The sequence below is a fragment of the Asparagus officinalis genome, chromosome 9 (assembly GCF_001876935.1).
Source record: "Asparagus officinalis chromosome 9, Aspof.V1, whole genome shotgun sequence".
NCBI lineage: Eukaryota > Viridiplantae > Streptophyta > Magnoliopsida > Asparagales > Asparagaceae > Asparagus > Asparagus officinalis.
The window spans coordinates 38,604,635-38,631,700 of NC_033802.1; the positions used below are offsets into that span (position 1 = coordinate 38,604,635).

General features: G+C 33.7%; 1 protein-coding gene across 4 annotated transcripts in view; it reads left to right on the forward strand.

The window, feature by feature from the left end:
- LOC109823622 (probable translation initiation factor eIF-2B subunit epsilon) overlaps positions 1–27,066 on the forward strand; it is a 56,687-nt gene that overhangs the window by 2,533 nt on the left and 27,088 nt on the right. For all 4 annotated transcript variants that reach the window (XM_020389901.1, XM_020389904.1, XM_020389903.1 and 1 more), the window contains exons 4-9: positions 10,441–10,755; positions 13,798–13,905; positions 15,128–15,320; positions 18,063–18,325; positions 20,870–20,999; positions 22,749–22,828. In XM_020389901.1, the coding sequence (XP_020245490.1) occupies positions 10,441–10,755; positions 13,798–13,905; positions 15,128–15,320; positions 18,063–18,325; positions 20,870–20,999; positions 22,749–22,828 (1,089 nt within the window). The remainder of the gene's footprint in view (positions 1–10,440; positions 10,756–13,797; positions 13,906–15,127; positions 15,321–18,062; positions 18,326–20,869; positions 21,000–22,748; positions 22,829–27,066) is intronic.

Consider the following 27,066-nt stretch of genomic DNA (forward strand, 5'->3'; position numbering starts at 1 on the left):
GTATTTTTTTATAAATGGCAAAGAGACCTAATATTAAATTAAAAAAATTAATATTTCAAAGTGAACTTGAAAAGTTTTAACAGACTATGGTCTAATTAAATATCAAGACATAGGGACGTCTTATTAAATTGATACTAATTACAAGTCTTATATAAAAATTGGTAAATTTGATGTTTTGAACAACCCTCCAGTTCTCCACTCCACTCTTTCATTTTTTTAGTGAGCCCCATAGATATCATTCCCGTTTCCAAAGACACAAAGACCCTGTGTAAGATTACCACTTTGCTCATCTAGATTGTATTAGAATAAGGTGGATATCCATCAGTCATGCATAATTGTACTACCCCTATCAATGTTACATTAAACGCTGGGCGTTTCTAGGCGTCGGACTTGACGCCTAGCGCTTAGTAGCCTAAGCGGGTGCTTAACGGTTTCTGGGCGTTTTTTTCTTTTTTATTTTTTTAATTGTGATACTTGAAGATAAATATATATATACTCAAGTTTAGGATCCCTTCAAATCATCAAATATGTATCTTTAGATTTTCTAGGTTTTTCTTTAATTTTTCTTTTTTTGAATATTTATACATATCTAAATCAGACCGCTATTTGACTTTATGCTTTTTATTGTTATTTTACCGCAATAGTCCCAAATAGTCTTAACAGTGCTTCACTGCTATGCGACACTATCCGCTATCGCTAACCTTGATCCTATACAACAATGAAAATCAAGTTTAAGTACAAATTCTGTGCTAGACTTGTCATTACCAATAAAAGGAAATGTGAAGTCAGATGAAAATATATATTTGACGTGAGCAAATCCTCCAAAGCAGCAACAATCAATTTTGTTCACCCTTGAAATTTATTGAAACATCAAGTAACTAGGATTACTGTTATGAACTAGTGAAACACAACTAGAGAAGTTGTAGTACCTTGATTAATAAATAAAAGAATCAAGGACATAAGAAAGCTTAAAAATGGATGTTAGAATAGTGAAAAAATTAAGAACATGAAATTAATCGAAATCAAATTACAGATTGACATTAACAAGTATTGTCAAATGCTCTGATCAACATCATCAATTGAGAATGATGCATGCTATATTGGGAAAGAATGACTTGGCCACATGATTCAAGCCTACCACGACTCAAACCTATTAATCCATTCAATAACGGATGTGATGCTGCAAAGTGTATATGATTTATAGAACATAAAGGAGACTAATTATCCTTCGGGTAAATCATATAAGCTATTAATACATATCATTCAAAACAACATCTCATATGGAGATAATCTTCATATACTTTTAATAGTAATAAAAGATATCAAACATATTTTATTTTAGTATGAATAGCTATGAGAATGGGTGAAGCAGAGTATCTTGCAAAATATGATTATGAAATTAGGAAGTAATAATCTAAGGAGTCCCCTATCATAACTAACAAAAAGAACTCTAATGAATCCTTCTGCAACTCTTATCTAGTAAACTAGCTCAATTTGCTAGCAAAACATACTTGACCAACCGGTTTAGTTTATCACCACTATCTTAAACCAACCTAGATAACTTTAGTTTGCATAATTCTTCATATATGCATCACTTTGACAGAATCTGCAATTTGAATAGAACATGATCTACAATCTAGAGTAAATAAAGAATTAATAGGCATGACATTTGAGAAGAAACCAACAAGAAGATGAATTTTTTTGTTTGTACCTTTATGTGATTAGGAATTTCTACGATACTAGTCACTTAGACAAACTTACACAAGATGAAAGACCCAATATCTTAATAATTCAATACGATTGTTTTGCCGGCTAAAATACTATGTTTATTATTCGAGTAAACACAATATGTATACTATAAGGTGTGATTATAGAAAAGCTAAAAGCATTTTGGTGGTGGAATGTTTTGTCTATCAACTTATAGTTATTGGATTTCTAATGAGTAAAATCTAGTATATCATGCAATTGGCCTATAAATCTAAGTTACAACATGCAATGCAAATGTTATTAAAGAAAAATTGTAAAAAATAATCATCAGTGACATCTTTTTTGGTAACAATCATAGATAACTTCTTAAGAAAGGAAGAATCTATTGGAATACTTAAAAAATTCATACAAATAAGTCCATTCAAAATAAGCAAAACTCATTTCCCATGAAAGATGCAACTTTATTAACCTTGGGTCAAATTTCAAATATTACTAATACATACATATCTATCAATGCTGAAATATACATCGCTTAGAAAAGACCTAACCATAATGATGTCCTAAAAATATATTTAAAATATCCTACTATTCATTAATACTCTATGAAATTGGAAAAAATAAACTAGTACAACGTACTTGATAATCCGAGAGGAAGTGTTGCCCATAATCATATATGAGAGTAAAGGAGAGCATTTCTTTTAAATATCTCGACTAATAGTCAGATGTTAATATTAACTTGAACAGAAAGTGACAACATTATACAAATGAGGTTTAGTATAGTGTAGCATTTCCAGCTTGATAAAGCCATAAGTAAGGTCTTCGTTTTAACTAAATCTATAGGGAATATAGTGAATAATGGTAAAGAAAGAAGTTATCATTGCATTCGTGTCATCGGGTACCATATAATCCATATAATGACTAGTATTACTATAGCATATCAAATTGAGAACACTTTCTAAGTTTTTGTACTCATTTCTTGAGTTCATAGAAGAATAAAAATTAAAGATTGAATTGTTTGTAAATTTAAGCAATGTTACAGAAAGCTCTCGACATAGGCACTTGACTGGGGCCTAGCACCTAGGAACCTAGGCATAAGCCTAGATTGAGCCTAAGCGTTTTCCTATTTTTTATTATGTAATTATAGCCTAGGCATTTTCCTATTTTTTATTTAATTATAGTAATTGACAAAATGACTAAAATAGTAAATTACCTTAAAGATGGCTTGAAGAGAAGAGTAGGTGGTTGAGGTGGTGGGTGGAGAGGACTGTGGTAGCGTTGAAGAGAAGAAGTGGTGGCTGTAGTGGTGACTCAAAGAGAAGAGATGACTAAAGGAGGTGGTGGTCGAGTTGGCATCTACAGAAGAGGAGAGTTAAGCTAGGGAGAGTAGGCGGTGTTGCTCGATGATTGGCGAAGAGGAAGTGGTGGTGCGCGATGGTCGACGAAGCGACTGTGCGTGGTGATTGGAAATGAGAGAGACAAATATAGGGTTTCATTTAGGGAAAAGATCGAGAGGCAAAAAGAAAGATGGGACTTTGATTTGGGTTTTAATAGATTAGCAGGTCAGGTATGAGTCGGTGAGACTGGTTTTTGTTTATAAATCTTCTTTTAATTTAGATCTGAGTTGGGTTGGGCTGGGGCCGAATTTTGAGATGATCTATAAAAATTTTAGCTTAAAAAGCTGATCGGCTTGCCTAAGTAGATTGTCTAGCCCTTGGTGGATCCACCACCTAGCTTGACCACTCAGGTTAAATTTAGGTGGTTGGAAGGCCGTCTATGCCTAGGCGGACACCTAGGCATCCACCTGGGTCATTTTTTTTTAAACACTGAATTGAAGCATCTTAAGTTGCGAGGACAATAGTAGGGGTAGCAAACTGGTCAAGTCGGGTCAAAATTGACCCGACCCAGACTCGTTTAATAAACGCGCCAGCATACCTACTCGTTTACTTAAACGGGTTACCCATTAGGTCATTGAATTTTCAAGTACCCATCGGTCATAGCTATACACTTTCATGGAAGCTAAAAGCAGGTAGCCACCACGAATCTCTTTGAAAGAAAAAATTAAACAGAAAGTTTCAAAAAGCCCATCTCAAATTATAAATCACAATTATGCTTTGCTATGCAAATGCAAAGTTACACAATACTATTTTCAACAAACACGAAAAATTCAAAAAAGTACATTGTGAATAATATTGAGAATTAAAGGGGTGCACTTATGATTAGTTAGATACTTTAGGATAAAATTCTACTAAACCAAAGTGAAAAAGAGAGTGATGTGGAATTATACCAAATTTGTGATGAAATCCGACGATCCTTCACAAAAACCCAATGTTTTCAATGAAATTTTATAAACCCTAATTAAATTCGAAAAATGTTGAGCAGAATCCGACAAACCTTGACCAGATTTACATTTCAATCATGAACAAGATCTAACGATCTAAGATTTCATGATCATTAGCTGAATGTGGCTATCTTTAGCTGAATTCTGACAATTGTTGTCTTTGATAGTTGAGAATCGTGTTTTTGATTAGATGGCGCAGAGGAAGAGAGAGATGGAGGTTGTGTTCACATGAAAGGTCTGTTGGAGTAGTCGTGATTTATTTGTAGGATTTGCGGAAGCACACACTAAACACTAGAGGGGGGTGAATAGTGATATTTGAAATTTTGGGAAAAATACTTTCAGCCCCCAAAACCAGTGAAAACGTGCTCCCCTAAGATTTTTTCAACGCTCTCAAAACCCCTAAATTCGTAAGAACTATGCATCAAGCTCCCAAAACACAAAGCCCAAGAATTTTATACAGGTAAAGACTATAATACTATTTATCTCTCTTATGGGCATTGAACACCTCCTCTCCCCTCAAGTGCTTCTCCCTAATGTCCCTGTCCTCGACCGCCGTCGTCCCTGCGACGTCTGCGAGCTCAAGTCCGACGCTTCCTCGACCTCTTCCCACCGACACTTCCTCCGCCTCTTCCCCTTCCTCCGCCATCGTCGAGTCCATGGACGTCGATAAGGTCGTCCACGTCATCGACCTCCACGCCTCTTTCGACCCTAGCACTTGGCAACCGGTCCGAGCCCCCCCGCACCTGAGGATCTTCGAGATATGAGATTGTAGTGGGATCTCTGAACACCAGATTCCCACGTGGGTCCCGCGGCCACCGTTCGGGATCTCGACCCTTTACCCTCCCCGCCTCTCCTAACACTGCTCCTTCATGTTGTAAGGGAAGCTACGAGGGTTGGCGGTGTACTGTTCCTGCAGATCATCGAGAGTCTTAAAGTCGTCCGAGGTCGAAAGAGGGGAGTCGAGAGAGGCGGAGGCTCGAGGAGAGGAGCGAGGGGATGAGTTTGGGTTTATGGGTTGGGTTTGATTGGCTTGCTTAGATGAAGATGATTTATTGTTGGGCCTTATTTTCCCTTTTTTTTAATTTTCTTGGGTTATCTGAAATAGATAAAGAACAGCTTTTGCTGAGTTGCACCCCCCGCCTGTGTAATCTCCGAGACAAAGATTGTAGTGAGATCTCTTGAGATATGGATTGTTATTGAGAAAAGAGGAGATATGATTTGTTATTAAGAAAAGAGAAGCTTTTAACGTCAAAAGGCAAGCGATTTACATGTTGGTTGTCAAGGTTACGTGTTGGTTGTTAAGATTACGTATAGCTTGTTAATGTTACACATTGGTTGTTAAGGTTACAAGTTGGTGTTATGATTACGCGTTGATTGTTAAGGATAAATGTTGGTTGTGAAGGTTACGCGTTGGTTGTGAATGTTAAGTTTAACAACCAACCCGTAACCCTAACAACCAACGCGTAACCTTAAAAATTAACGCGTAACATTCACAATCAATGTGTAACCTTAACAAGTAAACATGTAACCTTCACAACCAACTTGTAAAACCTTCATAAAAATAAAAAAAGAAGGAAATAGAATTTTTTTTTAATTTTTGGACTTCTACTATAATAATTCATAAAAAATAAAAAGCAGTAACAATTTTTTAGACTTCTACGATGATGTATACGTTTGTTTTAGGTGGTTGGAGTGAGCTGGACTTTTTAATAATATTTCACTTTTAATTTTCATGAAATTTTCAAAAGGCAAGTGATTTACGTGTTGGTTGTTAAGGTTACACGTTGGTTGTTAAGGTTAAGCGTTAGTTGTTAAAGTTATACGTGTTGGTTGTTAAGGTTACAGGTTATTTGTTAATGTTACGTGTTTTTTAGGTTGTTAAAGTTACGCATTGGTTGTTAAGGTTACAGTTAACCTTAACAACCAACCCGTAACCTTAACAAGCAACCCGTAACCTTAACAACCAACCGTATAACATTAACAATCAACCCGTAACCTTAACAACCAACGCATATAACCTTAACAACCAACGCTTAACCTTAACAACCAACACGTAACTTTAATAAGCAACTCATAACCTTAACAATCATCACGTAAAATCTTAACAAGCAACCGTAACCTTAACAACCAACACGTAACCTTAACAACCAACACGTAAATAAAACCACTTGGTTTCAGAATAAAATCAAGGATTTGAAGGCAAAAACTTACAATCAGGCCTTCTATCTCCCACTACAAGCTGAACATCACCACACTAGAATCACACTACAACTGAACAACAACAAGCCTGCAGGCTCTTTTAACACCAAGAGCTAGCATTAATTCAACCAGTAGGTAGCAAGAATTAATTCCACGAAGTGCAGACACACCTAGCTGCCATTAATTCTCAAATTAAGAAGAGGAACTTCTGTGAAGAGAGATGGAAGAGGAGCTTAAGGTTTTAAAGGAGCTAGGGTATTTGGAGTTTGTGAAGGTGGGCATATGGGCATGCATGTGAATGTGTTGGCACCAACATAGTTGATGACGTGGATGACCTTCTCGGCGTCTATGGACAAGACGATGGTTTGGTTGGAGCGGAGGATAAGGAGGGGGGAGGTGGATGAGGTAGAGCCGGTGCTCGTCGGACTTGAGCTTGCGGACATTGCAGGGGATGACGGCGGTCAGGGACAGAGACATCAGGGAGAAGCACTGGAGGGGGGAGGAGGTGATCAATGCCCATAAGAGAGATAAAGAGTATTATAGTCTTTACCCGTGTAAAATTCTTGGGCTTTGTGTTTTGGGGGCTCAATGCATAGTTCTTACGAATTTAGGGGTTTTGAGAGCGTTGAAAAAGTCTTGGGGGGAGCATGTTTTCATTGGTTTTGGGGGCTGGAAGCATTTTCCCTAAAATTTTTACAAGATGAATTATAACTTGTAAGAACAATGAACAACAATCTCAGAAATTGAACAATCACAAACAAGAGATTTATACTGGTTCCACCGCCCCGGGTGTACATCCAGTCCCCAAGTAAATCCCGTTTGAGATTTTTACTATGATTTTAAAACCAATTACAAAATCAAATCTGATCAATTTGTAAGTCCCTGTAAATTATAACACTAATCTCTACACCAAGAGATCTTCTCTCACACCTGAAAGAAACATTCTTTGAAGAAAAACACACCTATAAGCCTTGATGTGAATGTGAAGTGCAGCAGTGGCTTAGAAACTTTTACTCTCTGAAAATTTGCCTAATCAATCTTTAGTAATGATGGGGAACAAAAGGCAATCTCATAACTTCCTTTTCTTGACATTTAGAATGAGAATTTGTATCAAGAGAGGATAAATTTGCTCAAAATTCGAATCTTATAAGTACTAATGTTAGTGCACAAATTCTGATGTTAAAACTTATTTATAGCCTCTGAAATATTCAAAATTTAAACCAATTAACGTTTAAAAACGTCTATAAACGTTCACTTATTCAAATTCAGAATAGTTAGAAAAACTTTTTTTGTAGTCGACTACTAAGCTTAGTAGTCGACTACACTGAGTCTATTCAGACTTTGTGAAGTCGAAACAGGGTTAGTTGTCGACTACTTAAGGCATTAGTCGACTGTAAAACTTAAGTTTCTGTAAGTTGACTGAGAATGACTAGTCAACTATTAAGCATAGTAGTCGACTAATCTGTAAATATGAAGTTTTTGTAACTTTGACTAATCTGTAAATATGAAGTTTTTGTAACTTTGACTAAGGCTTTTATAGTCGACTACTAAGGGTATTAGTCGACTACAAATACATAGATATGAGATATTTTATATGTTTTGACTCACTCTATATCAATAAATTCTAATGATTAATTTAGGGGATTTCTATAGTTAACCACACACTAAGCATGTGTTAGTGTGTTTAAAATACTATGTGCGTGTATATGTTGTGAGTGATCAATGCTTTTACAAGAATCTAAACAAAGAAAATAAAATACAATTTGACAATTACGCACATATTCTTCTTTGCTTGTCTTGTTGCCTTGAACTCATCCCTGCACTTAGTTCACATATCTTGAGCATATCAGATATTGTTATTTGTATTGATATGTTAGTGCATATATAATACACATAGTAAATAAATTGTTGTCATCAAAATTATATCTTGGGGACAAGATATTCAACATTATTTTCCTCTCATTTTCACTAGCTTGTGGGAGAGAAGACTTGATGAATAGTTTGAACTTTAACTGTTCTCAGGATTCTCTCAATTTCATTTTCTTTTTGTTTGCTTTACAACCAAAATAGAGTATTTGACTTTTTTACTTTTCTTTTTTTTCTATTCTCTCATTTTTCCTCAACCAAAGTCAAGCTAAATCTTAATCTTTCATATTTTGTAATTAGAACCCTCAAATGATTAAACTTGCTATTAGATCACTTAGTTCTTAGGTTGTTTCGAAATTGTCCTTCAAATAATTTAAATTGCTATTTGGTCTCTCGATTCTCATTAAGTTATTTTAAATTAATATAAATTTTTACAGTTGTTATCCTATTGTTGATTGAAGGGGTTAATTTCAAAATAACTTAAGAATTGCGATATATGTTTTACTATCTACTCTAAATTAGTATAAATTTATAATATCACATGTCTTTTTATCAATTTTAAACTAGTATATAGAGTATAGAAAATCAATGTCAATATAAACAATAAAAGCCAAATGCAAACGGTTGAAAATTAGTGCCAATAAATATTATACACACACACACACATATATCATTGCAATCACAATTTAAATGTGTTATGTGAGTGGATGACTCAGTATGCTTTTTTTTTTCAATTTGTGTGCCTTTTTTTAACCTCAACATTTATCAGGTTGAGCTATTTTATGTTGTTTAAATGTTAACATAGATCAGGTTTAATCCTCAGTATACATCAGTATACATCCTTTTTCATTATACATTTGTGTGGCCCATTGGGAAATGCACCAGCAAGAGATTCTCACTCGCGAGCAATTAACTCATACAGAAGAACGCTAACTCATGTGGAGAGAAGGGTTGGAGTCACACTTGATGCCTGACATTTTGCCATTTTCCACAGGTTCATGGGAAGAGCACAAAAATGAGAGTTTGAGGCTATTCCCTCCGATTTTACCTCATTTTCATTTTAATTTTCGTTCTAACCAAACGGAAATATGTTCTCTTAATTATTTTCTTTTCTTCCTTTCCATTTTCATTCAAAACTAACATAGCTTTCAAAGTCAAGTTTCTTAGAAACCACTTGGGTGATGGGAAATTTTATAGGTTAATTTTCTTGTCAGTCTTCTTTTTAGCAAGGTTGTGAAAAGTGAAAAATGGAATGAAACAGTGAAGCGCTGCTTAGGCTTTTTCGAGTTTAGACGGATTGAAGTGGAAAAAAGAGCAGAGTAAAAGCTATCTAGTTCAGATATAGATAAGTATTCAAAAAAATTTCAGGAAAAATCTAAAAGTTCTACAAATGCACAAATTGATGATTTAGAGAGATCCTAAGCATGCAATAATTGTGTAACAGTCACATAATATTGATCGAGATGATGGATGAGAGGGAGCAGGGGAATGAAGCTTTGATGAGGAGCTTGCTGGAGATGGTGAAGGAGCTCAAGAGAGGTGGCGGAGGATGGTGAGAGGTGGCGAGAAAGGGAGCCGGAGATGGCGGGAGAAGATGTTGGAGGCAAGAGAAGCACTTAAAGGCGGAGTTGGAGGTGGGAGGTGGTGGATGTGGAGGATGATTCCGGGTTTTAGGGATTTTTACATTAGTAACAGAGAAAAAAAGAGGGATCATGGAATATGAGGGGTTTTAGTGTTAAAAACGGGTTCGGGTCATGTTGGTTGGTAAATGGAGACCGTTTATCATCATTCACATTTTGACTAAGCGCTATTAAGTGCTATTAAGCGCTTTCTAGCGCTTTTGACCGCTTTGGCTTTTAGAGATTCTGTCAGGAGTTTTACATGATATTCTAATCATTCCCTCTTAAAATTTTGTGTTCATTCCATTTTACTCTTCCTGAGGAGAGGGTCTTGCTGTGGTGCTCTTCTGTTAAGTCATAGATCCATGATTAATGCTAATTTTGTTTTGGCTATTTTTGAGGAAACAAACAAATTTGTCAAAGGGTCTAGCTGGTTGACCCCTATGCAGTTTTGCTATCACACTGTTAATTTTTGAAAATAATATTTTCTTTGTCAATTGGATATGAGGACTGATAGTGCAGTAACTCTATACTTTATTGCAATGACCTGATCCTTTTACTCTTTTGATGTGCCTACACCATTTACTTGTTTCTCCTTGTGGATTTATTTTGATTCCTAGTCTCAAATAGACATTTTTTTCTGCTTTTGAAAACCTGAACATTCTAATTACCTTATGAGACTTGTCTGGATGGAACTTTTCTCTCTTGAAGGTTCGCGGAGACTTTATTCTCTTAAGTGGCGATACAGTTAGCAACATGAGCTTAAAACAAGCACTTCATGAGCACAAAGAAAGAAGGAAAAAGGATCCACTTGCTGTGATGACTATGGTCATCAATCACTCTAAACCTTCATCCATAACACATCAAACTAGACTGGGCAATGATGAAATCGTAATGGCAATTGACCCCGAGACGAAACAACTTCTGTACTATGAGGACAAAGTAGATCAGTTAAGGCAGTTTCTCTCTCTTGATAAGGCATTAATGGCGGACAATCCTTCTCTTTGTTTGCATAATGATAAGCAGGTAATTCTGATTCAAAGTTCTATTTATGTTTTCACATTTCTTTATTATTTGTAAATGACAGAATGATTTTGGCAGCTGTCTTGTAAGTGCTAGGAGAGGATAAACCATGCATTTTTAACCATTTAGGTTTTTGACAAAACTTGGTTGTTTTTTTGTAGTTATTTGTATCACTTAATTATTTTTACTTCCATCTTTTGCAGTTCGACAAGTTCTTGTTTTAAAACAAAGACCTTTACTTATGGCTACCATCTTTTTAATATGGCTAGCATCCTCTCAGATCCCCACTTTTGACCATTTCTCATGGATTCTCTTTCACATTTAATTGAAAACTTTGAATTAAGGCATTTCCTACTGTTGACCATTTCTCATGCTTTCTCTTTCATGTTTATTTGAAAACCTTAGTTCTTCATGAACATAAAACATTTGACTAAACTTGAGCTCTTCTAGCCTTTTTACCTTCTTAACTTTCATCCTCATTGACACGTCAAGTATTAGTCTTACGACTTCTTTTTTCATGGAAACATGCTTCATATGAGTAAAGCAGAAAATTTAGCTGCAAGTGTACTTGCTTAACTGTTATATGACCTGGGTTTGACTAATGGTCCTTCAGGTTGTAAACTTAGTGGACAGGCACCTTAGTTCTTACATATACCTCACAGTTACAGTTCTATTGGTTTTCTCATTTAGGATGCTGATATGTCTAAGAGACGTTTCAATTTAATTTCCCGTTTATTTGAATAATGAATTATTAATGTTGTCACCTAGCTAAGCATGTTTTGTTATTCAAGTGAGTAAATTTTCTAATATATATAAATAGGTGAATTCAAGCTTGTATTCTGAATTATTTTTCATCTCTCTTCATGCACCATCTTCATGTTTGCTCTTTTTTTGATCTTTTAAATCTTGGAAAAATATGTTCCTTCCTCCATATGTTATCTTTAACAGCAGTCACATCCCTGTGATTCAGAGGCTTGGAGAACCTGTGTTTTGGCGTTGTCTGATATCTTAATTTTCAATAGCGACAACCATCACCAATGTACATGTGCCATGCAGACTTCTGTATATTGCAAATGGGTGGCAGAGATTGATCACAGAGAGAACAAACACTAAATGCTGGAATCCGATATAAATTAAAGGATGGGCAGAATATATTTTCTCTAAAAAAATTCGTGTCATTAGCCACAAAATCTAATTTGTAATAATGCCTGGTTATAGCTGAAAAACTATGCAAATATCTTAATAATGTACAAAACACATAACTTAATAACATACAAATAAAAACATAACTAAAGTTGTCTTGTCACTACGAAGTATGGCCATAAAACACAACCTAAAGTTGAATGACTAACAATCAGAAAGTAAAATAAAGTAATTATCATAAAGAATGTTATGATTTATGAAGCAACATGAAGTGAGCACCACAAAGATTGTCTTAAAATCAGTGATAACTAAAGGCTAAAGCTAATATCACGAAAAGCTTCCACAAATGAGCAAGGTTTTAAATGTCGGTGTTGGATTCATGTCGGAAGGCTAAAGTTCATGTCAGATAGCAAAAATCGGGGATATGTCGGGGGACATAAAAAAAAGTTTTGGATTGCCATATCGGATGGTGTGCATGTGTAATATAATATCATAAGTTAAACCTAAATATACTTGGTAAACTCTATCGCCTACACATATAAAAAAAAGCAAATAACTTATAATATTTGGGAATTAGGATCACTATTTCAAGAGATCTAGTCAATTTGTGCTATCCATAGGATATTTGCATGTCAACATGTGTGATTTACATCATTATTCTTGGTACTTCTATTAGACTAGTCAAGTTTGCATTGTTGTATATCTCTGTTGTTTCAAGATATGCTTCAAGTTTCTCTGCTTGATGGCTAATACACATCTCACATTTGATGCACTTAATGATTGCAACCAGAGAGACAAAGAGGCTGAGAGAACGAGAGAGGCGAAGAAGCTGAGAGGGGCTGAGAGAGATGGGAAAGAGAGGAGTACCTTTTAAAGAAAAAGGACTATTGAAGGCTTGAAGCTTTAGGATTTACTCCCCACTGTTAAACACTCAAACCCTAGTTTAGAGAGAGAGAGAGAGAGAGAGAGAGAGAGAGAGAGAGACTTTGATTTGATGATGTGTCTTTAATTTTGCAACAAAGAAGAAGAAGTTGAAGCCGTTGTCGCTGCTGTGTTTTTGATTTGCGCAAAAAAGCCCTACCAAAAGATATAGTTCAAGTTCAAGTTGGGCCTGAGTCAGGTCGGATTCAAATGCAACTTAGCCCGTTAAGAAAAAAAGGATTTTTGAACAGTCGATATTTTTCCCGCTATATCTTATTTTTGCCGACATGTCACTGTCATGGACCCAAAAATGGCATGCGACTTAAACATCAGCATATTCTATTGGTTTGATGCCAAACCTGGCATGTCGGCCTCCATGTCCGACATGACGGCTGACATTTAAAACACTGCAAATGGGTAGAGGTTCAGGCTTCAAAGCTTGATTGCATATATCTATTTACTTGGTCCGTAATTTCCTATACCTGGTACCAGTGGCATTTAGGCACATATGAGATATGCAACTGATAATCAGTTGTAGAAATCCTTTTCTATGTTGTTAGTTGTGAACTTTTATGCAGACACATATAAGGCCAAATAACTCATATTGTGACACTGCTGCTTACATATATGTATCGAGATAAATCACCGCTTACAATACTGACAATGATGGCATCAATAGTAGCAAGCAACCAAAAAAAGAAAAAAAGAAAAAAAGTATTTCGTGGATAAATATTTAAGGCGTACAAAAAATTTACAAATGAGTATCATGCGCTGGTCCTAGTTGTATCAAAGTTTTCATGTGATCATCTTTTTTTTTCTTGTGCAAAGACAACAATTCTTTTTTTCAGTGGTGAGAGTGCTTTTTTTTGTTGTTGATCATGGTATCTGTATATTATTTACATGTACATTTTATCATGGATTTTATTCTGTTTTGTGTGTTCCCGCAAATCCGCAACTACTTAGTGAAGATCCTCCACGCAGGATTGCTACATTGATATTTGCTCTCCAGAAGTCCTCAGTCTTTTCACAGATAATTTTGACTATCAACATCTGCGGCGTCATTTTGTGAAGGGACTACTTGTAGATGATGTAAGCTTTCTTTTATACACTTGCTGTATCTGCTTTGGAAAGTCAGTTGTGCTTATTATTTTATGTGCCATATGAGAAGACACTAAGGATGTCTAGTTTGTTATTACTTCATCCACTTGTATTGTATTGGCACTGTAGAATGAAGTACCCTCTCTTGTGATATGCGGTTTCATAGTAACATTTTCAAAATATGGTTTTCCTAAATAATAAGCTTCTGAGGATACAAATATTTGTAGTTTGTAAGTTATTATTGTATAGCTTAATGCCGAAGTGAAGTATGCGTGTAATGAACAGGATATTTTATTTCTTGGTGAACATGATAAAATTAGTAAATGAATCCATTCTAGCTCGTTCATTAGATGATTATGTTTTACTTTTAAATGCGAAGGTGTATTACCTTCATAAAGCTTCAAATTGAAGACTCTGAACATTAGGTAGATTTTTTTTATATTTGGGGGTTTTGAGTCTAGAGAATCCAGGTCTAGAAGTTTTATACTTGACATGTGAACTGGTATTACATCAATTGCTTCAAGAGCTACGCATATTAGACCTACTTTCTTGTTTACTCAATAGATACAACTTCTTTTGGTAGCCAGACTCTTATTGGTGGTACTAGTAACAAATAGATGTAGTATTTTTTTCCAGATATAGCTCTACGAATTTTTTACTGTCTGATAAATTTTTCAAAGACTCGTTTCATAATTCTTTAGTTAATTATGGTAGAAAAACATGAGTTTCCCTGAGTCCATAAAATACCGTCTCCACCAAAAGCACTCGTGGGCCATAGTCACCTGCTTATTTGCCTGACTGATTATACCTCATTGATATGGGTAGCAGAAAATATCTTACTTGTGAATCACATTTATCTTTGGTGGTTATGCAGTTATTTCAAAATGAAATTCTTATATGTGCAGACTCTTAAAGATTTAAAAATTTTGTGAATGTTCAGTTTTTTAGTTTGCTGAGGAAGCGATCACCAACCTAAAGTTTTGCATTCTGTTATTCATGTTAGAAACATGTTGTTCTTTTCCTTTAAGTTCAGCGAGGAAACTTCATGGCGGCACATATTTTTTCTGTGATGAGGTTTCCATCTTGATGCTATTGTTGGAAAATTTCGTAATTATGAAATGAGTAATGGAAGCTACAGATTACTTTAGCTGTCATTCTGAATGTTTGTGTCCTTATTTTTTAAACCTATATTACTGTTGCTTAATCAATTCAGATTATGGGTTACAAAATATTCACTCATGAAGTTCGTTCATGTTACGCGGCAAGAGTTGATAATTTCAGAAGTTATGATACAATCAGCAAAGATATAATGCAAAGATGGACATATCCTTTGGTTCCAGATGTTCGGTATTTTGGAAATTTCTCAGGGATCAAGCTTGACAGGCAGGGAACTTATAAGGCACCTGGTAAGCAAAGAATGAACATCAAAAATTAATATTGACACACTGATTCAATGTTGTAGTTTGTGATTTTCCTTGTGTCTGACTGATTGTATTATTGTTATCATTTCTTATTGTCCTTTATTTCTTTTAGTGTTTAACTGAGAAGTAGCTAAGATGCTTTTTATCTAATTTTTTCTTGTCTCATTATTATGGTTTGCTATAGTTTACAGGAAATTAGATTTGGTTACAACCCAAGTGATCTAACTCTTGAGCATGTCTTGATGCTCGTCACATAATTAGTGTAACTAAGTGTAACTGAAAAACAATTTTATCTATGTATGTCTTTAGCAACAATTTTATCTGTCTGTGTAGGCATACGTCTCGCTGAGGTTTCTGTTTCGGAAAACTTGTCTCTTTGTCCCGTGTAGGTTACCATGAGTCCCTGTTTCTAAACTTTTATGGTTCTTCATACCAGAAATCATGTCTATATCACAGGTCCTTAACTTTTGAAGTTCTCGATGTTGAACACTTCGTGTCCATGTCTCTTGTTTGTTTTTATAGAGCATAGTTAGAAATCCATTTCTGACATGCCAAATGCTCTGTACTTGATTTTACTGTCTATACCACATATGATATTGGTAATCCATCACACTCTATCACATATTACCATTAAAGGATTGTAGCGAATATCGTTGTGTCACGGTGGTAGAACTTCTTTGCTGTATGGAACTGGTCTTGGATTCAAGTACGGCTCATGTAATTCATAAATATGTCGGTTTAAGCAAGTAAAAAAGAATATGCATTTGAAAGTTGGTGTTCCTGTTATTGCTTTAGGTAGAAGTGGTGAAGATGAGTGCATTTCTAGGAGATGGGCATTGATGGCAAAATGATGATCGTTGATGGCACAATGATGTCCGTTATTGTTAGAAACCTACTTCTGATATGCAAAATGCTCTGTGCTTGATTTTATTTTTTATACCACATCTAATATAGATTATCCAACGCACTCTATCTATTACATAACATTGTTAAAAGGAATGTTGCAATTATCGTTGTATCACAGTGGTAGAACTTCTTGGCTGTATGGGACTGGTATAGGATTCAAATGTGGCTCATGTTATTCATAAGTATGCCGGTTTTAGAAAATAAGAAAGAATATCAATTTGGAAGTTGGTGATCCTATCATTGCTTTAGGTAGAACTGGTCAAGATGAGTGCATTTCTAGGATATGGGCATTGATGGCACAATGATGGTGGTTGTAGCAGGCGGTGATGACGCAACATAGTGCCAGTTGTAGTGTTACTTGTTGCCAAGGCCAACTTTCAAAGCTTGTGTTGCCTGGTTTGCATTGTCTGGGTTGTACATGATTTAGATTTCCACCCCCTTTTGTCATCCTTCCCTTCCCTATTGTGTAAAGATGTAGACGTAGGGCATAAATTAATTCATTGGAAAAAGGCAATAATTAATGAATGGAGGCGAAGATGATTTAGCAAAGAACTTCTGTATACCTTTTGATGTGGAACTGGTTTGTAAAAGTTATGAGGATTTGTTTTGAGGGAAAAATGTTTGAAGTGTTTGGTTACCCTTCTTACAGAACCCTCAAGCCCTGAACTTGCGAGAGAATGATAACTCTCTTGCATGAAGAATCGCAGGTGCCTTGTTCAGCAATTTGAAAGGTTTAGATTAGTTCCTGCCACAGATTATTTGAGCATTATGAAGTCCAATATAACTTTCCCAGCACCTATTAAACTAGCCAAATTATATGGTAAAAGCTTTAGCACTTGTCACATTCTCTGTAACTAGCAGTTCAACTCATATCTCCAACAACATGGAACTACACGGAACTATGGCATAATTATTCTTTTGTAAGGTTATTTTTTCCGTATGGGAACACAAGCTACTTCTCTAGCATCACTTATCATTAGCTGGGGCATCTTCTGCCTCTCTTTTCTTCTTTCTTCATGGTGTTTGCGAAGAACTTGAATAGATTTTTGAACCAGGCCACTATTGATATGGATCTCCGTTTCCCAATCCCCTACTTTAAGCTTCATTGAGGAACAAATTTGTAGATAACAGTATGAATGTTTAGAAAATAAGCAGCAAGAATTATGTAATGCCTAATAGTTGAATTGTTGTCGACTTCTGTGAGAAAAATGACTACGTTTAAGCTACGAAAAATGCCTTGATCCTATAGTTTTACGGTTGGAGGCTCAGACCCTTGGTTCTCTATTCAACTAGCTTAATCTCCTCTATTATATTAACAACTGTTGTGTTCTTTTTATTGCCTAATCCGTATTATTTAAAAATCTATGCCTACTCCTTGTCACGTCATCAACTACGATCATATCATAGCAGCACAGCTTTTATTAGCTCACTCTCAAGTCTTTATTGGACATATCTGTACCATCTTCAAACAATTCTGCATTATCCAATCTTCATCTAAAACTGCCTCTTTCTTTCTGCAAATGCATTAGTTTCATAGGATTGTCCCTCATTTAGTTCAACATTTCTATTTGTGCTATAATACCGCGGATTCCTCAATTACTGTTTCTTTGATTGACATGTATTGTTCCAAAGTAGTATAATAAATAGATTTTGCCTGCAGCTGTCAATATTTCTCTATAACATGTGATTTTGTTTGTCTTGTATTTTTTATATCAACAGTGATCATAATTTAATAATATGTTATCAACATGATGATTGTATTCCAGATTCATATTTTATAGAACATATTTTTTAGTAACTGCATGATACATTGTTCTTCAGATGTTATCCAATCTAGGTCTGCACAAATTGGCCCCTTTTCCTTGGTTGGAAGTGGAACCACCATTGGTGACAACAGCCATATCTTCAATTCAATAGTTGGGCAAGGTTGCACTATTGGGCGTAATGTTTGTATCCAAGGCTCTTACATATGGGATAATGTCACAATAGAAGATGACTGCAAAATTAATTTTGCACTAGTTTGTGATGGTGTCCATTTAAACGCTGGAGTCGTACTTGAACCTGGTGTGATCTTATCTTTTAAGGTAAGTTTTATTATACTTATTATGGTTTTTTGTTGCTAGAATTGAAAACCAAGAATCTACTAGTAACCATGTGTTTTTGCATGGTAGGTCGGCCATTCCTCTTTAATTTTTCCTTTTTTCTAAATGAAGAATGCATATATTGTTATACTTTTGGAATGGGTGTGGCTTATTTACCCTAATAACAACATTTTTTTTGCGTTGTGTTCTTTAACTTATTTTGTGACATACACATGCACTCTCGTGCACACAATGAGCAGGCACACACCTAATATGGTTGTATAGAAATTTACACAAACTACAGGACACCCAAAGTTAGCTGGAATTAAAATAGAAGATAAAAAAAATAATAATTTCAAGTTAAACCTCTAAATTTTCAATATTAATGTTTTAGGGTTTCTCATATACCCTAGAATCTTTCATTTTTTGATCTTCAGTCCTCATATTTTGTATTTTTGGATTACACCTGTTCAGCTCCAGCTGCAATTTTAATGCATATTCCATCAAAATTTATATTTCATGCTAATTGGATCATTCTACCTAATAAAATAGGATGGGATAATTCTACCTAATAAAATAGGCCCAATCATAAGGATCAATTGCCTCTCCTCTCCTTTTTTAATGCTTTCATCTTCTTCCCCATTCTTTTACTTAAAACCATTAACCTCTCCGCTAAATATTCATTCGAAACATATTTCTACATCCTAATCACCTCACAAATTACATCATATGTGTTGATTCAAGTAATCTTTTTTTCTCCTGTCACCATTTTCCCATACAACATTGTCTAGAATGACCTGTTTGGGGGACTATTGGTTGAGGATTGTTGATTAAGTCTCAAAAAATTTATTGGATTTTAATTTAGAGTGTTATTCATTTAGGACTAGGATTTGGATTTAAATTTAATGTGTTATTGGTTCAAGACTAGAGTTTGGCTTTGAATTTAAGGTAATATTGGTTTAGGACTAGGATTCTGACTTGAATTTAAGGTCTTATCGGCTGCCTAGGATTTTTATAAGGACTAGGATTTCAAAATCCAAGTTCCAATCCAACTCTATATATTCTTATGAGAAATTTTCTTAAAAAATTTCAAGTGAAAATTGGTGGATTGTGATCTCACTTCTTGGATTTTCTCTCTTCTCTTTACTTATTCCACCTTTAAAATACTTTTAATTTTTCTATCCATGGTGATTTAAGATTAAAACCATTTAATATATTTCATATTAATTACATGTAATATTTAATATTTATAAACTATCTATATATTGACTTTGAATATATCTAAGTTTAAAATATTTTTAATCAACCTCTTTAAATTTATTTAATCCATTTAAACTGAAATATATTCAACTATATAATGTATTAAATTTATTTAATACATTATATATTTAATCCATTTAAATTTATTTAAGATTATTTAATTATATAATGTATTAAAATTTAAATATTAAATTATGTGTGTGTGTGTGTGTATATATATATATATATATATATATATATATATGTATATGTATATGTATATACACACACACACACATAATTTTATATATAATATTTAAAATTTTAATATAATAAATAATAAAAATATTTAATATTAAATCATTCAAATAATTGATGTTGAATGTTTGATATTAAATCTTCTAATATGTTTAATATTTACATATTTAGATATATTTAATATTTACACATTTAAATATGCAAATTAGTACAACTCAGATCCAAATAGTCTATGAGTAGAAATTGTAGCCTAGAAATCTAACGCAAAAGTCAAATATCCTACTAAGAAGTCTTGGGCTCTAATTAGAAATTCTGAGTCCTAATCCAGATTCAAGAATGTTGGATTCTTGGACCATTGTCCTAGTCATACTAAATAATCCCAAACGCATAACACCCACGTAGGATCATAGGGATCAATGTTATTTATCTACTATGGTTAACTTTTAACCCCTAGAACAATTCAAGTTTGGATGAGATCTGAATAAGGGTCTGAGTTAAAACAATTAAGAGGATTTGAGATTGTAAATGATAATACTAAGATTTAGGGATTTGATACTTTGTATGTCTAATATGAGAAAAACACTAATGTGTTACTATTTCTTAAGAAAGTCAATGATGAAACATATGAAGAGTGACAATGACAACTAAGCATTTGAAAAAATATCAAAAATACTAAATGATTTTAAGATTAAGAATTTTTCCTACTCTAACTTATTGCTTGGTTCATGGTTTTTGCTTGAATCCAATAAACCTTCCTTGCTTAATAAAGCTAGGAGACTAACATTGCCAACTTTGCACCCTAAGGATTTGAGTGTTATTCTCTCTAATAAAGCTAGGAGACTAATAAATTACTTAATTTATGTCTCTTAACTCGGTAATCAATTCCATTTGTATAATATGTTTCTTGTTGAAGCTTTTATATTTTGTATGTGTATTATCAACTTTTTCATTTAGAATTATGGATTTTCTTAGCAGTTGTGATGTTTTTTGTCTCGCAGTTAGATGGTTATTATTTTATTGCATAATTACTTGACAATTATTTTCTTCTAGGTTGATGTTGGAAAACAATTTGTGGTTCCTGCTTACTCAAAAGTTTCTCTACTTCCTCAACCGTCCATGCAAGATAGTGATGATGAACTCGAGTATGCTGAAGGCAACAGTGCGGTCAATGACAATCCATGTATGATCTTTATGCTTAGTACATTTTTTTTAAATATTTATTTTTTTGACATGCTAGGTGTTGCCCAACTAAAAATTAGTGTCTTTGACAAACATGGACATGAAACCCAACCATCTTTTTCCAGCATAATTATTATTTTTTGAAATACATTTGAGAGAGTATGTCTTCCCACTTTAAAGATCATACTATAAAAATGAGGTTTTTCTTACACAATTAAATGTGCATATATTTATAAGAAATGTACATATATAGTCATAATCCATTGTTAGGAGTTGCAATTGTGTCCCTTATACAGCTAAAAAAATTAAAAATAATGAACACCTGCCAGTTCAATGATGCACATAGCTAAACCCATCCTTTGAATTCCTTGCTTGCAGACCTTTGTCATATTTTAACCCTGCTTCCATATGTGCAAGGTCCTTAAAATTGTATGTGCTTAAGAAAAGCAAATTACTATAATTTTATTTTGATTCTAGCGACTTTGCTTCCCTCATAAGGACTTTAAAACTAAGTTAGACATACCTTTTGAGTTCCTACAACCTCTTATTGTAAGAATTTATAAACCATAAAGAGCTCGGCTGCGCTATAGATTTTTGAGTTAGATAGGATAAAAAATTTACAACCTAAACATTCAAACACATATAATAGAGATCAAACAAATTCATTCACGCCTATATGCATCCATGTGGAAAAGTTTTGTGAATTGTGTATACGTGTGAACATGCATAAGCTAGTCCTAAACTTTACAAGCTTTTCCCATAACTACTGTAAAACCAAAAGCACCTTAGTATTTGAAATTTGAGCATAAACTTCTTTGTTCAGGTTTTTGCAAAGTTTCCTCATCCATCTGCAGGGACTTTCACTGACCCCTGGTGTCGGCCAGACATTTCTTTTTTGTTGAATCCAGAAGCATAAGCATTGCACCATTTTGCATCCTTAGAAAACATCATGTGAAAGTTATGAAAGAAATCTACTGGGTCTTAGCAAATCTAACATGTAGATTGGTGGTAGTTTTATGTTAGGTTGGAGGCAGATATCATAATCATCTTACATTTTTTTCTTATCATATTGGTATGAGCTACGGAGGTGAACATTTATACATCAGGTTGTCAACTTGACATTCATCCCACTAACTTGGTGCTAGAATTTTTTCCCTTGAAAAGCACTAACAATAGAAGTGCTAGCAGTTGCTTCTAGGAATACCTAAATGTTATGAGACGTGAAAATTGATAAATTGTTTGAGCTAAAGTTATATCCACTTTGGGCATATATGAAAATTTTAGAGTTTGAGGCAGTGTCTTTAATTTAACCCTTCCCTCTCTTGATCTCTGAGGCGACTGTACCTGAGTCTGAATGTATAAAAATGTTAGAAGAAAGAAAAATTCTAGGCTAGTGATGATTCTTTATCCTGGCTTGCTCACATGAAAAAAAAGCTAGAAGAAAGAAAAATTCTAGCCTAGTGATGATTCTTTATCCTAGCTTGCTCACAGGTATTCACTTGTTCATAACCTATTACACTACCCCAAAATGATGTGAGATCATAATGCTAAACCTGTGCTGTCACTGCTACTCCTTGTCTACACTTCAATTTTGATCCTTATATATGTATTTAACCATGGATTTTGAGTTTTTGACATATTCATCTCCATTCTCTATACAAAGATTGAAGTTGTGAAATTTCCGGATAATATTCATCTCTCTTTATTTTCATGATCATTTATATTGTATAAGAATATGCTTATTCTGCAGCAATTACGAGTATGGTGTATAATGGAGAAGCGAATCTCATGCCAAGTTCATTGGATGCAGAAGTGCTCAACACTTCTAAGGTACAACACAATATTTCTATTTAATATTGTTATGTTTTTTATTAGCTAAATTACCAGGTATTTTTAGTAGGACTGTGTATCCAAAATGGCCTTTTTTTCACTGGCGACATAATGGTATTAATATCAACATTTGATGTCAATTTGGTATTTTTTTATATCGCAAAAATAACCAGTTTGGTATATTTAGTAGTAGAAAAAATAATCAGGTTTGATTTAATTTTGATATTAATACCCTAATGTCGCGGGTGAAAGGAAAATACCATATTAGAAGCATGATCATACTGGAAATGCAATTTGGTAACTTAGCCTTTTTTTTAATTCAATATTTGTGCATATAACCACAATATAAATTTGTATGGGTTCTTTGTTGGTACTGTTTTCAATGCCTTTTGGTAGTAAGAGAGACTAGGCTCTAATAGGATAGAAGACGTGAGATCCTTTTGAAATATTACATTTAAAGATTCATTATTGATCTCTATGTCTAACATAAAATTATCATCCAATTGGCTTCTATATCTCCTACTTTTTCCATTATACTAATTATTTTATTTTGGTTTATTTTCTTAATATAACTTGGTTGTGAAATTTTTATTTTAAACCTCGACTTGTTGATATAATAGTTATGTAACTTCCATAATACTCACATTTTATATATCTTTAGTTTTTATTTTATATGTTGTTGTGACCATAAGTAGTGTAAGCAAGAAATTGTCAAAAAAGATTAATCACTCATATGTCAATATGCTTTTTAATGCGTCAAAGCTTATGATAACAGATGACATTAAATTCTTATGAATAAAAAAATAAAAGAAGAAAAAACATCATCCATGTTGCTCCTTAAGAGACAGGTGGGCATAGCCAAAAAAGGTAAAAATTAGCTTGAATTTTAGGTAAAAAAAGGTCAGCAATAAAGACTACTATGTTAGTTTCTAATTAGAATTGAGCCTATTTCTTGCTTAGTGCTTAGTAATGGTATTCAAATATGATCAAATACATTTGAGCAAACCATGCCCAAAAAAAGAAGAGAGAAACGTTAACAAGGTCTATATTAAATAATTGAAGCTACTTTTAAGATCCATTAAATAATCAGGTATACAATCTTTATTGTTCTTAAACTAGTGTCTTGTATGGTGTAACTAATCTCCTTAGTTGTGTCTCATGTGAATTTGTTAAGTATGAATTTAATATGAATTTCTCATCGCGTTACATATTTTGCTATATGATAAAATGTGCAAAAAATTTCAACTTTCAAGTTGAAATCTTTGATGTCTATTTGATTAATTTTATGTTTTAACATTTGTAATGTCATAACTAAATTCAATGCAATAACAAGATCGATAGTAGTCTAGAAAAATATTATCAATAGTTATCATCAGCAAATAGAATAATCAAACTATTTGACCACGTGCAAATGCACGTGCTAGTAATGTTAATAAGAAAAAGTAATAAGACAAACTAATAAGAATAAATTCAAAAGTAAATATTTATCATTAAATACATAAGTACTTCAAAACATGCATATTTAATCATTTGCAAGTAAGAGAAAGAAAAATTTTTTAGATAAAAAAACCAATTTACTTTTACACTGAAATGCATGATCACATCACATGTAAATACATGGTATGATCATATTTATATCAGTTGCAAATAAGATATAGAGAAAATGTATCCATTATTAGACAAAATTGCGTGACATAGTGTTCACCAATTATCCAATTATTGATTAACTAACCATTATCCTCAAAATAATCTTGTGAAATCTCTAGAAACATTCATCACAATGTACCTGGATCTTTAACACACACTGCTTAGAGTAGGCTGCTTCGTATTACAAATAGATAGATAAATTAGTCCTTAAATGTAAACAATTCTTTTAAAAAAAAAATCATAAAATGAAATGTTCTTGAAATCACATACAATCCTTTCGAGATATTATGGATAAAAAATTTCAAAGGAAAAAAAACTCTCACATAGATGGATGCACACAGATCCAAACTGAGATATAATCAGATTCGGTTGGTTCGATATAATCAGATTCAAAAATATGCAACCTGATCCAAACTGAGATATACTACAAAATCGAACCGAATCATTAAAAATCGGGTACTTTGGTCGGTTTTATCGGTTTAGACCAGAGTTTGCTCAACACTAATATTAACCATTCATCTAGACAATGAGATGGAGTAGTTAGGGAGGGTAAATATTTTTTAGTTGGGTAGGGTAAATATCTTTTCTTTTCTACAAAAGAAACAACCAAATGGATGGTTGAGATGTTTCCACATCACTACTAAGGAAATGTTAAGTATCGGTTATCGGAAATATATCGGACAGCCAAAATTCATATCGGATTCTGGTTATCAGGATATATCGGGGATGCTGAGCATTTTTAATATAATGTCATAAGCTGTAATCTAAGTATATTTAATGAAATATTGAGTGAGTCTTTGAGAGAGGTCGTCAATAGAGGTCTTCCAGTGAGAAATTTGCGAGTGATTTGGAGGAAAGAGCAGTGGAGGCAGAGCTTACACGATGAGTGGATGTAGAATAGAATAGGATAGTATAGTTTTTGTTTAGTGGATGTGGATCGAATATAGAAAAAGAGGGTTTTTGCCTCCAAACGTGAACAAGTTCACTTAAAAATGTAAACTGTAGAAAACCGAACGATTTTTAACCCAGGAGAAATCAGCCTCTTCATCGGATTTACACTGATATATCAGGATAAATCGGCCAAAAACTATATGCGATAAATTTTACAGGAATCATATTGGCTATGCCCCAAAACCCTATATAGCGGCGATAAATCGGTAAAATCGGCCTATTTTTAAAACACTAATGATATGTCCTTGGTATCAAGGATATCTCTCTCTCTTTTTTAGTAAAGCTGTAAAGCTTCTATAAACTTATGTAGATAGAAACTCTTGTCTACTAACTTTTTAAGCTTTGATTTTGATTTTGAGCTAGAGAAGAGGGTATCTTTGAGATGTGTGCATTGATTAGTACAACATGTTGCACAAATCTCAAAGTAAAATCACTGGATTAAACAAGTTGGTGGACAACAAACTTCTATTTACTTAGTTTATAAGAGCTTTACTGACTCTCTCTGTATAGTTGTGTGTATATATTTGCAATAAGAGGTTTTAAAAAAGATATTTAATACATACATGTATACATAATATGTGGATGCACACAGATGGTTAAGCATATTTCTAATGATACAAACCATGGAAACATCACATGTCTATGGACATGTTACATATTATATAGTTTTATGAAGCAATAGTCGTAGACTCTTAACTAGTAAAGAATAGCTTATTGTGTGTCGTTTTCTTATTTTAATATGTTCAAACTTCTTATAGTTTTATACGAGTTGAATTTTTTAAGACCTTTTTCAAATTATAGATTTTGACATATAAATGAGAGTAAATGAATATATGAAGCATGAATGTAAAAAAGTGTTCAAGGAAGTGTTCCATTGTCGGACATGTGTCGCACATTACGTAATTGAGGACACAATTGAAAAGTGTGCGTCACATATGCGGTGAGTACTAAGATATGCCTTAGATGTTCACGTGTTGCGATGTTAGTACAACTTCATAATAGGTGTTGTCTTTCTCGCATAAATTTTTTTATCGATTTGCAAAGAAAAAGATTATGATATATTCATGTTGGTTAGATATTTAAACTCTCCTGAATCATGTTATTACAATATCTACTGTTTAATATTTTTTTCTTATACCCATAACAGTTTTTCACTTTTAGTTCCTTGAAATGTATAACCAAATGTCTAACTATAGAAGTTTAATCGTGAGTATCTAAAATGTGCAAGTCATGATTTATGAAATGGCCAAATTGGAGATGACCCCCTATATGTAGCTTCAATTTCACCTATCACCTATCAACTATTTTGCTAGTACTTACCACCTTTGGCTTCACATTTTGAGAAGTATAGTGGTGCAAATAACCCCCCTTTTTGTTATGAAATCAAGGGTGTTAAGCATTACTAAATAGTTGAGGGGTGGTAAGTGTAATTGCAGTATCGGTAGGGGGTTGTCTGCAATTTGCCCTTTTTAAAATTAAGTCTCCAACCTAAGCATGTGTAGGAGTCCGTACATATTTTTATATCGTTTGGTTTTATTTCTTTTGCTTAATGAAAATAAAATCTCTATTATCACCTCTTTCTTTAGTTTTAACTTTATTTTTAGCAAAGAATAAAATTGATGTACTTTGTCCAATTATGA